This window comes from Alosa alosa, chromosome 3, assembly GCF_017589495.1.
Source record: "Alosa alosa isolate M-15738 ecotype Scorff River chromosome 3, AALO_Geno_1.1, whole genome shotgun sequence".
NCBI classification, from domain to species: Eukaryota; Metazoa; Chordata; class Actinopteri; order Clupeiformes; family Clupeidae; genus Alosa; species Alosa alosa.
Window position 1 is genome coordinate 2,337,891 of NC_063191.1, and position 13,116 is coordinate 2,351,006.

Below are 13,116 nucleotides of genomic sequence, written 5' to 3' on the forward strand. Positions count from 1 at the left end.
AGGAAAATTCCGGTTTTTAGCACTTTAAGGCCCTTTTCTGGTTTGTTTTGGATGAACTAGAGTGGTGGACACCGAAATGTTGACGATTGGTCCCGTCTTGACTTTTTCTGACTTCGCTTTTGAATCGCCTTTTTCACTTCTCAGGGTGGCTGGCAATGGGCATACTGTAGTAGGCTACTCAAACATGTCCTAAAACAACCCTTAACGTTCGTTTTCAAAACTGTGCAACTCAGCGATTGGTTAGTGGAGTTCGTTGACTATTAAAAGCAAATATATCGGCGCAATGTATGATTCGTATTTGAACCTGAAGCATATACGGTGGCGCAGTAATATCAACGTGCACTGACAGAAATCAATTGGATTTTACAAAATGCCAAATAAAAGACGACAGAAACTGTATTTCGATACGCTACTTGTTTTGGAACATCAACGAACACCACTAACCACTCGGTGAGTTGCACAGTTTTGAAAATGAACGTTAAGGGTTGTTTTAGGACATGTTTGAGTAGCCTACTACAGTATGCCCATTGCCAGCCACCCTGAGAAGTGAAAAGGCGATTCAAAACGAGTCAGAAAAGTCGAGACAGGACCAATCGTCAGAATTTCGGTGTCCACCACAACAGTTCATCCAAAACAAACCAGAAAAGGGCCTTAAAGTGCTAAAAACCAGAATTTTCCTTTAAAGAATATGCAGCTTTATTAACGAACGTCATGTTTAAAGAATATGCTGGTTTATTAACAAACGTAATGTTTAAAGAATATGCTGGTTTATTAACGAACGTAATGTTTAAAGAATATGCTGGTTTATTAACGATCGTAATAAGAATATGCTGGTTTATTAACGATCGTAATGTTTAAAGAATATGCTGGTTTATTAACAATCGTAATAAGAATATGCTGGTTTATTAACGATCGTAATAAGAATATGCTGCTTTATTAACGAACGTAATAAGAATATGCTGCTTTATTAACAATCGTAATGTTTAAAGAATATGCTGGTTTATTAAAGATTGTAATGTTTAAAGAATATGCTGGTTTTTAACGAGCGTAATGTTTAAAGAATGTGCTGGTTTATTAACGAGCGTAATGTTTAAAGAATATGCGGTTTATTAAAGGAGAAGTTCGGTGTGATATTGACCTAAAGTGTGTTGAAACATGATACCGAGAATGAACTTTTGTCTCATTGCTCATCTCGGCTTGTCCCCTGCACTCCGAAATCTGGCGCTAGTTAGCCGATGCTACCAACAGGTTTTCAATGGGGGTGCCTCGGGCATCGGGCTAGCCATGCAAATAAATCACTGTTTTACACCATTTACGAGGCTCAAAGTAGCTCCACACTTCATTGGTAGACTTCCGAGGGCCCTGACATTTAAAACGAGACATTGAGAACTTTGAAAAAGCCCTGGTAGTTTATTTACAAGACGATTTATACAGACAGTACCTTCAGGAAGTTTACCGTTTACCGCCATCTTGAATTTAGTCACGATAAGTCGAGCGACGAGTACGAATGAAGAGGTAAGTGTGTGTTACCTTCATATCCTCTCTATCCTCTCTCTCCCTGCCGTAGAGCACTCTGTAGCTCAGGTGTCCCTCGTACTCGTCCTGAAGGCTCTGGTCACTGCGCTCACGATCCATCTGGACACTCAGGTAACCAGGAGACGCCATGGCAACCACCTCAGGAGAACAGGAACCAGCTACGGGAGGTTGGAGAGATGGAGAGAGAGAGAGAGGGAGAGAGAGGGGGAGAGAGAGAGTATAAGGAAATATGAAATACTCTTCCATGCACACACCTGTACTGACCATGTAGTCTTACTGTGAACACAACACACACACACACACACACACACACACACACACACACACACACACACCTGTACTGACCATGTAGTCTTACTGTGAACACAGCACACACACACCTGTACTGACCATGTAGTCTTACTGTGAACACAACACACACACACACACACTGTACTGACCATGTAGTCTTACTGTGAACACAACACACACACACACCTGTACTGACCATGTAGTCTTACTGTGAACACAACACACACACACCTGTACTGACCATGTAGTGTTACTGTGAACACAACACACACACACACACCTGTACTGACCATGTAGTCTTACTGTGAACACAACACACACACACACCTGTACTGACCATGTAGTCTTACTGTGAACACAACACACACACACACACACACACACACACACACAACTCTACTGATCATAGGGACTTACTATGAACACATCCCACTTCCTGCTTGCTCTGTTGCCATGGAGATGAGACGCTGTGTCGTTGGGTGCGCACTTGCAGTGTTGCTCCGTAGAGTTGCGTTGCAATGGCGCTGAAGTCACACTGCTTCTCCGGCGTGTTCACACAGCCCGGCAGGTCAAGCCACACTCCATCCTCTCTGCCGCTGCACACACACACACACACCTCAATATTCACAGTGGCTGTTGAAAGATGCCAGGATAACAGTGACCATGGAGTATGTCCCGTGTATGTGTGTGTGTGTGTGTGTTTATAGTAGGACTGGGCGATATGGCTGAAAACTGTATCACGATATAAGTACTTCATATCAGTAGATATCGATAATTATTGATTTTTTTTTTTTTTTTTTTTTTTTTATCTATTTCAGATAAGGACCAGAACAAAAAAAAAGTAAACACTTTTATTGTAAACTTAACCTTCCTCTGATTTTAAATCACCTCAGTTATCAATCAAAGCAAACAGGGAAAGAAATAACACAATCATGAAAAACACTCAAATAAATAAATGTGCACATAGCCTAAGTCTGAATGAAAAGCAACACTAGTTGAAGTCTGAAAATATTGTAAACATAGTAGCTTAATTTGCTAGTTTATCATAGTCTACTTAGACTGTTCAGTTTCCCCACGTGTGTTTATGATACTTTTTCTCCTTGGAACGGGCCCGTTTGAGTCTTGGAAAATACTTTTCCATTTGCATCGGGATTGAGATGAATTTAGCAGTCAATTTGAATGCAACAGTTTTGAACAAATTTGTGCAGCGTGCTAATGATGCTAACCGGATTTAATAGTAATTTAGCCAGTCGTCTTGCACGATTGTGAATGTTTGGATTAAATGTGCCTGTTGCGGGAGAGAGAGAGAGAGAGAGAGAGAGATGGCACGGGGCAAGGACTCATTGAGAGTCTGTGTTGAGGTGGGCCTACTATCGCCTACTCTGGTAGAGTTGCACATACTAGCTACAATGCAAGATATATGTAGCCTATTTATTTATGGACATCATAAGGCGGGAGGGGTGCGTTGCTTTTAATTATCGAATGTTCTATCGAACGTATTTTTTTATTGTATCGATTACATGTCTATTGCGATACATATCGCTATCGTTTTATCGCCCAGCCCTAGTTTATAGTGTGTATGTATGTCGTGCTGCTGTATATGATGAGTGACCATGGTGTGTTTGTGTGTGTGTGCTAGGGGTGGCATGGTTCATAAACAAAATCCAAACCGTTCAGTACGCTTGTCTCGGTTCGGGGCTTGTGTAAGATTATTGTTCATTTGTTGATAACATTTCAAATAGATGCCAGTTAGCGCAAAAACTTTTTTTGTGTGGCTGTTGGTGTTGTTTCATAGCCTTTGCTTGTGTGTAGTTATTTGCTAGATTTCGACAAGAGCTTGTGATATTGCTTTACAGTTACTTGGCAATAGCATGGGCTCACACAAGCTGTCAAACACAGTCCACTAGCCCTCTGCTTTAAGCTTATATCTGTTAACGTGCAAACTTTATAGAATGTGGTGCTATCAAAGCAAGATGTAACATGCAGTGATGCCTCCTATTTAAAAAAAAAAAAAAAAAAAAAAGATTTAAGGAGTTTTAAGTGGCAACGAAATGAGGCACTGAAATGCATGTTCTTATTCCATGTCGTTACTAACGTCTGCCACGCGCCGGTTATATATTGTAACCGATGTTTCGGTGCCCAACCCTGTGTGTGTGTGTGTGTGTGTGTGTGTGTTGCGTATGTGTGTGTGTACACTCACATCTGGTGCTGTACAGTTTAGGTGGTGGTGGTGTGTGTGTTGCGTATGTGTGTGTGTACACTCACATCTGGTGCTGTACAGTTTAGGTGGTGGTTGTGTGTGTGTGTGTACACTCACATCTGGTACTGTACAGTGTAGGTGGTGTTGTGTGTGTGTGTGTGTGTGTACACTCACATCTGGTACTGCACAGTGTAGGTGGTGTTGTGTGTGTGTGTGTGTACTCACATCTGGTACCGTACAGTGTAGGTGGTGTTGTGTGTGTGTGTGTGTGTGTGTGTGTACACTCACATCTGGTACTGTACAGTGTAGGTGGTGTTGTGTGTGTGTGTGTGTACACTCACATCTGGTACTGCACAGTGTAGGTGGTGTGTGTGTGTTGTGTGTGTGTGTGTGTGTGTACCTCACATCTGGTACTGCACAGTGTAGGTGGTGTTGTGTGTGTGTGTGTGTGTGTGTGTACTCACATCTGGTACTGCACAGTGTAGGTGGTGTTGTGTGTGTGTGTGTGTGTGTGTGTGTGTACTCACATCTGGTACTGCACAGTGTAGGTGGTGTTGTGTTGTGTGTGTGTGTACTCACATCTGGTACTGCACAGTGTAGGTGGCGTTGTGTTGTGTGTGTGTGTACTCACATCTGGTACTGCACAGTGTAGGTGGTGTTGTGTGTGTATTCACATCTGGTACTGCACAGTGTAGGTGGTGTGGTGTTGTGTTGTGTGTGTGTACTCACATCTGGTACTGCACAGTGTAGGTGGTGTTGTGTTGTGTGTGTGTGTACTCACATCTGGTACTGCACAGTGTAGGTGGTGTTGTGTGTGTGTGTGTGTGTGTACTCACATGTGGTACTGCACGGTGTCGGTGGTGTTGTGTGTGTGTGTGTACTCACATGTGGTACTGCACAGTGTAGGTGGTGTTGTGTTGTGTGTGTGTACTCACATCTGGTACTGCACAGTGTAGGTGGTGTTGTGTGTGTGTGTGTGTGTGTGTGTGTGTGTGTGTGTGTACTCACATGTGGTACTGCACAGTGTAGGTGGTGTGTGTGTGTGTGTGTGTGTGTGTGTACTCACATGTGGTACTGCACAGTGTAGGTGGTGTTGTGTGTGTGTGTGTGTGTGTGTGCGTGTGTGTGTACTCACATGTGGTACTGCACAGTGTAGGTGGTGTTGTGTGTGTGTGTGTACTCACATGTGGTACTGCACAGTGTAGGTGGTGTTGTGTGTGTGTGTACTCACATGTGGTACTGCACAGTGTAGGTGGTGTTGTGTGTGTGTGTGTGTACTCACATGTGGTACTGCACGGTGTAGGTGGTGTTGTGTTGTGTGTGTGTGTGTGTGTGTGTACTCACATGTGGTACTGCACAGTGTAGGTGGTGTTGTGTTGTGTGTGTGTGTGTGTGTACTCACATGTGGTACTGCACGGTGTAGGTGGTGTGTGTGTGTGTGTGTGTGTGTGTGTGTACTCACATCTGGTACTGCACAGTGTAGGTGGTGTTGTGTTGTGTGTGTGTGTGTGTGTGTACTCACATCTGGTACTGCACAGTGTAGGTGGTGTTGTGTTGTGTGTGTGTGTGTGTGTAGGTGGTGTTGTGTGTGTGTGTGTGTGTGTGTGTACTCACATCTGGTACTGCACAGTGTAGGTGGTGTTGTGTGTGTGTGTGTGTGTACTCACATCTGGTACTGCACGGTGTAGGTGGTGTTGTGTGTGTGTGTGTACTCACATGTGGTACTGCACGGTGTAGGTGGTGTTGTGTGTGTGTGTGTGTGTGTGTGTGTACTCACATGTGGTACTACTGGTGTAGGTGGTGTTGTGTGTGTGTGTGTGTGAACTCACATGTGGTACTGCACGGTGTAGGTGGTGTTGTGTGTGTGTGTACTCACATGTGGTACTGCACAGTGTAGGTGGTGTTGTGTGTGTGTGTGTGTACTCACATGTGGTACTGCACGGTGTAGGTGGTGTTGTGTGTGTGTGTGTGTGTGTGTGTGTACTCACATGTGGTACTGCACAGTGTAGGTGGTGTGTGGTGTGTGTGTGTGTACTCACATGTGGTACTGCACGGTGTAGGTGGTGTTGTGTGTGTGTGTACTCACATGTGGTACTGCACAGTGTAGGTGGTGTTGTGTGTGTGTGTGTGTGTGTGTGTGTACTCACATGTGGTACTGCACGGTGTAGGTGGTGGTGTGTGTGTGTGTGTGTACTCACATGTGGTACTGTACAGTGTAGGTGGTGGTGTTGTGTGTGTGTGTACTCACATGTGGTACTGCACGGTGTAGGTGGTGTTGTGGGAGTCTGAACTCCTCCACTTCAGAAGTGCTTTATTCCGCTCCAGACCCACATCGTATGGAGGAGGAGATGGCTCCAAGGCTGGGGGTGAGAAACCACATCATCATCAGCATCATCATCATCATCACCATCACCACCACCACCATCATCATCATCATTATCATCATCATCACCATCATCATCATCATCACCATCATCATCATCATCATCCATTATCATCATCATCCATTATCATCATCATCACCATTATCATCATCATCATCATCACCATTATCATCATCATCATCATCATCATCCATCATCATCATCATCATCATCATCATCACCATCATCATCATCATCACCATCATCCATCCATCATCAAATCATCATCATCACCATCATCATCACAGGCCATCATCATCATCAACCATCATCCATTGAAAGCACACTAGCAACACTAGCAATCGAGCAGGCTGCTAGCTCTCCCGCTAACACCACTTGCACAGAGCAGGCTGCTAGCTCTCCCGCTAACACCACTTGCACAGAGCAGGCTGCTAGCTCTCCCACTAACACCACTTGTACAGAGCCATGAGCAGGCTGCTAGCTCTCCCACCAACACCTACAGAGCCATGAGCAGGCTGCTAGCTCTCCCACTAACACCACTTGTACAGAGCCATTAACAGGCTGCTAGCTCTCCCACCAACACCTACAGAGCCATGAGCAGGCTGCTAGCTCTCCCGCTAACACCTACAGAGCAGTGAGCAGGCTGCTAGCTCTCCCACTAACACCTACAGAGCCATGAGCAGGCTGCTAGCTCTCCCACGAACACCACTTGTACAGAGCAGGCTGCTAGCTCTCCCACTAACACCACTTGTAAAGAGCAGACTGCTAGCTCTCCCGCTAACACCTACAGAGCAGGCTGCTAGCTCTCCCAATAAAACCTACAGAGCAGTGAGCAGGCTGGACACCCCTATAAAGCATTGTGCAGATACATGAAGAAGGAACTAGTGATGGCGATTGGAGAGTTCATTAATGGCCAAGTTCATAGCGAGTATAGTAGAGTTTTTGCAAGTAAGTTTATAGCGTAAACTATAGCGTAGCGTAGAGAGTTTATAGCGTAATCCCACGGTTGTCAAACTGGGGTACGCGTACACCCAGGAGTACATGGACTGATTTCAAGGGGTACGCGAAAAAAAGATCCAAGTCATATGCCTTTTCAAACGTTTTCTCTATCCCACGTTGGTAACTTAACTTCCGCATTTGCACTGCACATTAAAAACTTATTTTCTCCGCATTAACAAAATATTCGAGAGTGGAGACAGAGAGGGTAAAACAGCGTTTCTCAAACTGTGGGTCGCGGAGACATGCCAGGTGGGGCGCGAACTGATGTGAAAAACAGGATTTTTTAAAATTTCTTTTTTTATCTGTAGCATAGGCCCAGGTAGCACCCGATGCGCAATGGACGCACTGTGTTATTCATAGGGAAGCGCTCGTATCAAGGCAGCTTAGTTAGTCCCAACCGGAATGAGCTTTTGAACAAGGTTGTGAGAGTGAATTTCATCAAGACCCGGCCCTTAAAAGCGTGTCTATTCTCCGCACTTTGAGAGGAGATGGGAGCTGACCAAAAGGCTGTACTGTTTCACAGCGAGGCAAGGTGGCTATCCCGAGGTAAAGTGCTGTCGCGTGTTTGAGCTCCGAGTCGCCTCTTCTTGGAGGAAGAGCACATGTTTGAATCTGCAAGCACGTTCACTAATGAACATTTCTTGACGAAGCTGGCCTATCTTAGCGATATATTTGGAAAACTCAATGAGTTAAATCTCCAGTTACAAGGCAAAGACAAGCACCTAGCAGATAAGATCACTGCATTCAACAAGACGATTGTGTGTAAGATTAGGTGCAGATCTATTTAAAATCATTATATTCAGCACATTTGTAGGCCTATCATATGTTGACTATTGATGAGATTTGTATCATATGCTTATGACCACTATTCGACAAAATTGATACAAATTAATATTAGTAAAACAATAAAAAAAAAAAAACTTGTTAACAATTGGTGGTGTTGGGGGTACTCCGGAAGATCATAATGTCTGAGGGGGTACATGCCTGTTAAAAGTTTGGGAACCACTAGCGTAAACTATAGCGTAGAGAGTTTATAAAGGAGAGTTTAGTGGCGTATGGCGAGTAGAGTGTTCATAGCAAGTGTAGCGTCCATAAGCACCATCACTGTTTGTTAACCGTCACAAACACTTTCACTGTCCCAAAGTATGTCCTTGTCACTGTCAAGGCACTACCCTAATCAGTTGACTCACACAATTTCTATAACCACCACACTGGCAGTAGACTACATGATAGACTGTTAGATTGCTCATATAGCCTATAGGCCTACTGCACTATATAAGTATATATACTCTTTTGATCCCATGAGGGAAATTTGGTCTCTGCATTTATCCCAATACACAGTGAGGATACTGAAAACAGTGAACACACAGTGAGGTGTGCACTGCTCATATAGCCTATAAGCCTACTGCACTGCACTGCTCATATAGCCTATAGGCCTACTGCACTGCTCATATAGCCTATAGGCCTACTGCACTGCTCATATAGCCTAGTTGTGCAGTGCAGTAGGCCTATAGGCTATATGAGGAGTGCCATATAGCCTATAGGCCTACTGCACTGCTCATATGGCCTATAAAAAAAAAAAAAAATCCCTACCGACCCATGGCCTCAACTGACAACCAACAAAAAAAGGTTTGGTTCCTGTTGGTTGTCAGTTGAGGCCATGGGTCGGTAGGGAATTGTTTTGTTTTTTTTTCCCCAGTGGCAGTAAGGGATGGGTAGAAAATCAGTCCCTCCAGGATTTCACGAGGTTTTTTGAGACTGTTGCGACCTAAAATGCCTGGATGGAAGTTGCGGTGTTTTTAGCTGTTTCTTGTGGAGAAATTACGGGAGGAAGTGAAAATTACAAAAATAGTTTTTTTTTTTAAATTTAGGGCAATTAAGGTTAGTAAGACCAAAATCACACTGATAATCTTGATCCTTATTAAAAAAGGATAATCAAAGGTAAACAGTAAGGATTACAGAAAATCAAAGTAGGCCTACTTTATTTGTGAAAATGCTTTGACTGGGGTAATTCACAAAGCAGTATAACCTTTCGTAGAACTGTCCAAAAAAGACAGTCACCTAAAGAGATGGCATCATGTCATATGTTTCAATACATTCATATATTTTGTCATTCATATTTAGTTCATATATTTTTAATAATTCATAGTCTGTGGCCTGCATAATTACTAATATCCAAGTAAGTATCTAGTAATTTCATAATGATTTAAACTATTTGACTACACTTCTGTTTAATGTCATTACATTGGTGGTGTACGTCTAATTGACTGCCTGCCCCTTTAAGGACGTGATAGTAGCCTAATTACATTTCTGAGTGGATTGGAAGGCTTGCATCTCACTGTGTTCGGCTACGAGTGTAAATCACTTTTTGCATAGTGATTTACGATACGTGGATGCAATTGGGAATGTCTTAATGTCATTAGTTAAAATAAATGTTAAAAAAAACAACTCGAATGAAATCATTCTTGGATCATAGAAGAGGTAAATGTCTTGCAATTTTATTAATTTCTATGATTTGGTAGCACTACTTAAACTAAGCCCACAAGCTAGCAAACATGACATAAGCTAAAAGGACATATCCAGGTAAACGTTTGCCAATGGGTTGCATAGCCTACTCAAATGTCAGTAAACCAGCATTAATTAACTTACCTTCATAGCCTAGGTAGGTTAGCAACACCAGGTTGAGAGATGCAAGTAAGCATATCATTAACGTTAGCCTTCTATTTATTGTCATCAAAACTGCAGAGGAGCGAACACGTTAGGGCAGTCTTTGGTGTCGTATACAGAAGTAAGTGTGCCATCTGGCTCAATATTCTGCGCGAGGGACTGTTTTGGTAGGTGAAATTTCACGGTGAAACTACGGTGATTGGTCAAATTTGCGAAAAAGTCGCAGTGTTTGGACAAAATTGCGAGTGCCTTGGTAAGTGACGAAAACAATCGTCTTCATGAACAGCTAGACCAATCTAGCTATGCCAACATTCCAGAGGGAGTAAGTGAGTGAGATGTGTGTGCGTGTGGTTCCTTGGTATTTTATGCCCCCAACGTTGTCTTCAAGGCAGCGCTGCCTGGAAGGCACTAGGGTTAGGCATGGGTTAAGGTTAAGGTTGGGGTTAGGTTTAGGATTAGATGCCTTTAAGTCAGCGGTGGCAGCGCTGCCTTGAAGACGACGTTGGGGGCATAAAACACCATCGAGCGTGTGGGTGTGTCCTGTGTCAGTCTCTCATTGTCCTGTGAAGTGTGTGTGTGTGTGTGTGTGTGTTTGTGTGGCTCTCTCTCTCTCGTGTAGTGTGTGTGTGTGTGTCTCTCTCCCTCCTGTGTAGTGTGTGTGAACTCACTATCATTTTTTAGGCATGTGTCCAGTGTCCGTCTGTCTCGTTCTCCTGTAACGTGTGAGTGACAGTGTCGCTGAAGGCTACTCAGCTGTGTGAAGGCTACTCCGCTGTGTGCCTGTGGCCCACTCTTGATACAACTCGCCTGACGTTAGCCTTCCTCTCCAGCACGCTCCATCATCACACTCCACAAATGCTTTCCCCACTAACACACACACACTAGTGAAGACTGACACACACCTTAGCCTACCTCCAGCGCCGAGCAAGCCACGCCGTATAACCCCCTCTCCCTACACACAGGCCTTTACGCGAGTCTCAACACGACTCCACTATTAACAGTTCACAATACATTCCAAAGTCACGTGCGGGCAAAATGCTGCAGACGGGTAACTTTGAAGCAAGACAGTCTACACGGTCCATTGTGTGATTCTGAGACCGGTTAAAGACTACCAAGCTCAATATGTTTGAAACATTTTCATCCAAACGCAGCTAGCTCGCTGGCTAACAGGAAGCACTACTCCAACAATGTTAGCCCGATAGGCTTCAGGGAAGGCTGGATGACTAGCCTACTCGGTTAAAATAAGGTAGACATTAAGCCAGAGAGCTAACTTACACAGATTTAAGCAAAAAGTCTTACCTCGACAGAGAACTGTGGAAGTCGCGCAAAAGATAAAAAATCCAGTTATGTTCATCGCGTAAGTGTAGACGACGTCAAACAATTGAACTCCATTTTCAGACTCGCGTAGCCTAAGTTTCGATTTCGTTTCTTTCCCACGCAATTCCTGGTTATGGCCAAGCCTACTCCATACGGGAAGGATGCGGAAACCATCAACAACAACAAAATAGGTGTCGAACACAAAAAACAACAGACACCTTGCTCTCCGCGTGTAGAAACATTGGGAAAAGAGTAAAATGACTCAGTCGAGAATATTTAAATCTCCGTCATACCAGGCAAACCACAGCAAACCTCCCCCGTGTCATTTTGCGGTTAAGGTGTCAAAAGCGACACTGGGCACCCGGGCTCTATGTGGCCGCAAACCAGCGCGTGACATCCGGAACTTGACTTAGCAAGGGAACTTTTCCTGTGTTGTTGCCATAGGTTGTTGCGCACTTCTTGTGAGCTGTGTTGATGTGTCCGCAAGATAGCCGTTTTCAGTTCCTCAGTTCACAGGGCGTCGGTTCCCTGGAGTTTTCTGTGCGCTGTTTTTCTGAAACGCACATAATCAGGCCCACCGCAAAAACAGGAACCCGTGCAGTTTGGTGCTGTTGCATCTGCTGATCTATCTCTCTCTCTCTCTCTCTCACACACACACACACACATTTTGTGTTTTATCAACCTGTTTTGTCTGTCATAAAATGTATCTCCACAAAACGTGTTAATTAGGCCTACATTAAGTCAAGTAGTTTTCTGAAATTGTATGCAGCCTATAAATATGCAGATAGGCTAAATATGTAGCCTAAATGAGTCTCTCTCTCACACACACAGGCTACACACATACAGCCTATAAATATGCAGCCTAAATGAGCCTTTATCTTACCCTGGAGCTGATCACAGTGTACCTGATCGTAATTGCAGCCTATAAATATGCAGCCTAAATGAGCTACTGAAATATGCAGTATTTTTCATACATCTGATGTTTGTGGGAATATAGTACCTATAATCTATATGCATATTGCCTAGCCTACATGCCAGATAGCAAGGGGTCATCGGTTGCTCATCGGTTCTCTGGTGGTCCACTGGTAGGTTGCAGACTAATTGCCCAATATTCTGCCACTATTGGTCTAAAATCTTTTTAATTTGTTCGGTTATACATATATCATTTTAATAACTTTTCTTAATGTAACAGGGTGGTACCTAGGAAGGGCCAAAGGGGCCAATCACAGTAGCCTGACTACGCCACCCTGAGGCCTAGTGCATCAGGGAATCTTTAAGAGATTGTACTGCTTTGAGGTTCGTAACTACACAGTGGACATGAATTACAGGAAAACAATATTTATTAAGACAAAGGTAGGGAAGTGGAGATCTGAGGGTGGCAACTATGGAAATTCAGACCAATACCATGCAAGCATAAAGAAAGGTTCACCTGTTACACAGCAAAGGTACACAGTAAAGCTACAAGGAATACACCAAAAACATCACACGTGCTTAAACTAGACCCCCCTCAGAGCCACCTCCCTACTAAATAAAGATGAAAGTTACAAACAGAAGGACAAGACAGGCAACACAAAAACCAAACAAAATAACCAAAGCAAAACCAAGACAAGACAAGACAGCAGCATCTAACCCATGTTCCCCATCAGCATGACTGCTGCCTAAAAGAACAGAACACAGAAGATTAAACAAAGAACACACCACAATATACATAACATAAAACCA

General features: G+C 43.8%; 1 protein-coding gene across 1 annotated transcript in view; it reads right to left on the reverse strand.

The window, feature by feature from the left end:
* LOC125292015 overlaps positions 1-11,956 on the reverse strand; it is a 31,347-nt gene extending 19,391 nt beyond the window's left edge. Inside the window, exons 1-4 of the mRNA XM_048239084.1 lie at positions 11,377-11,956; positions 6,276-6,387; positions 2,245-2,423; positions 1,531-1,694 (exon numbers count right to left, since the gene is read on the reverse strand). Coding sequence (XP_048095041.1) covers positions 1,531-1,694; positions 2,245-2,423; positions 6,276-6,387; positions 11,377-11,431 — 510 coding nt within the window. The 5' untranslated portion in view covers positions 11,432-11,956. The remainder of the gene's footprint in view (positions 1-1,530; positions 1,695-2,244; positions 2,424-6,275; positions 6,388-11,376) is intronic.
* Between the last annotated feature and the right edge of the window lie 1,160 nt (positions 11,957-13,116).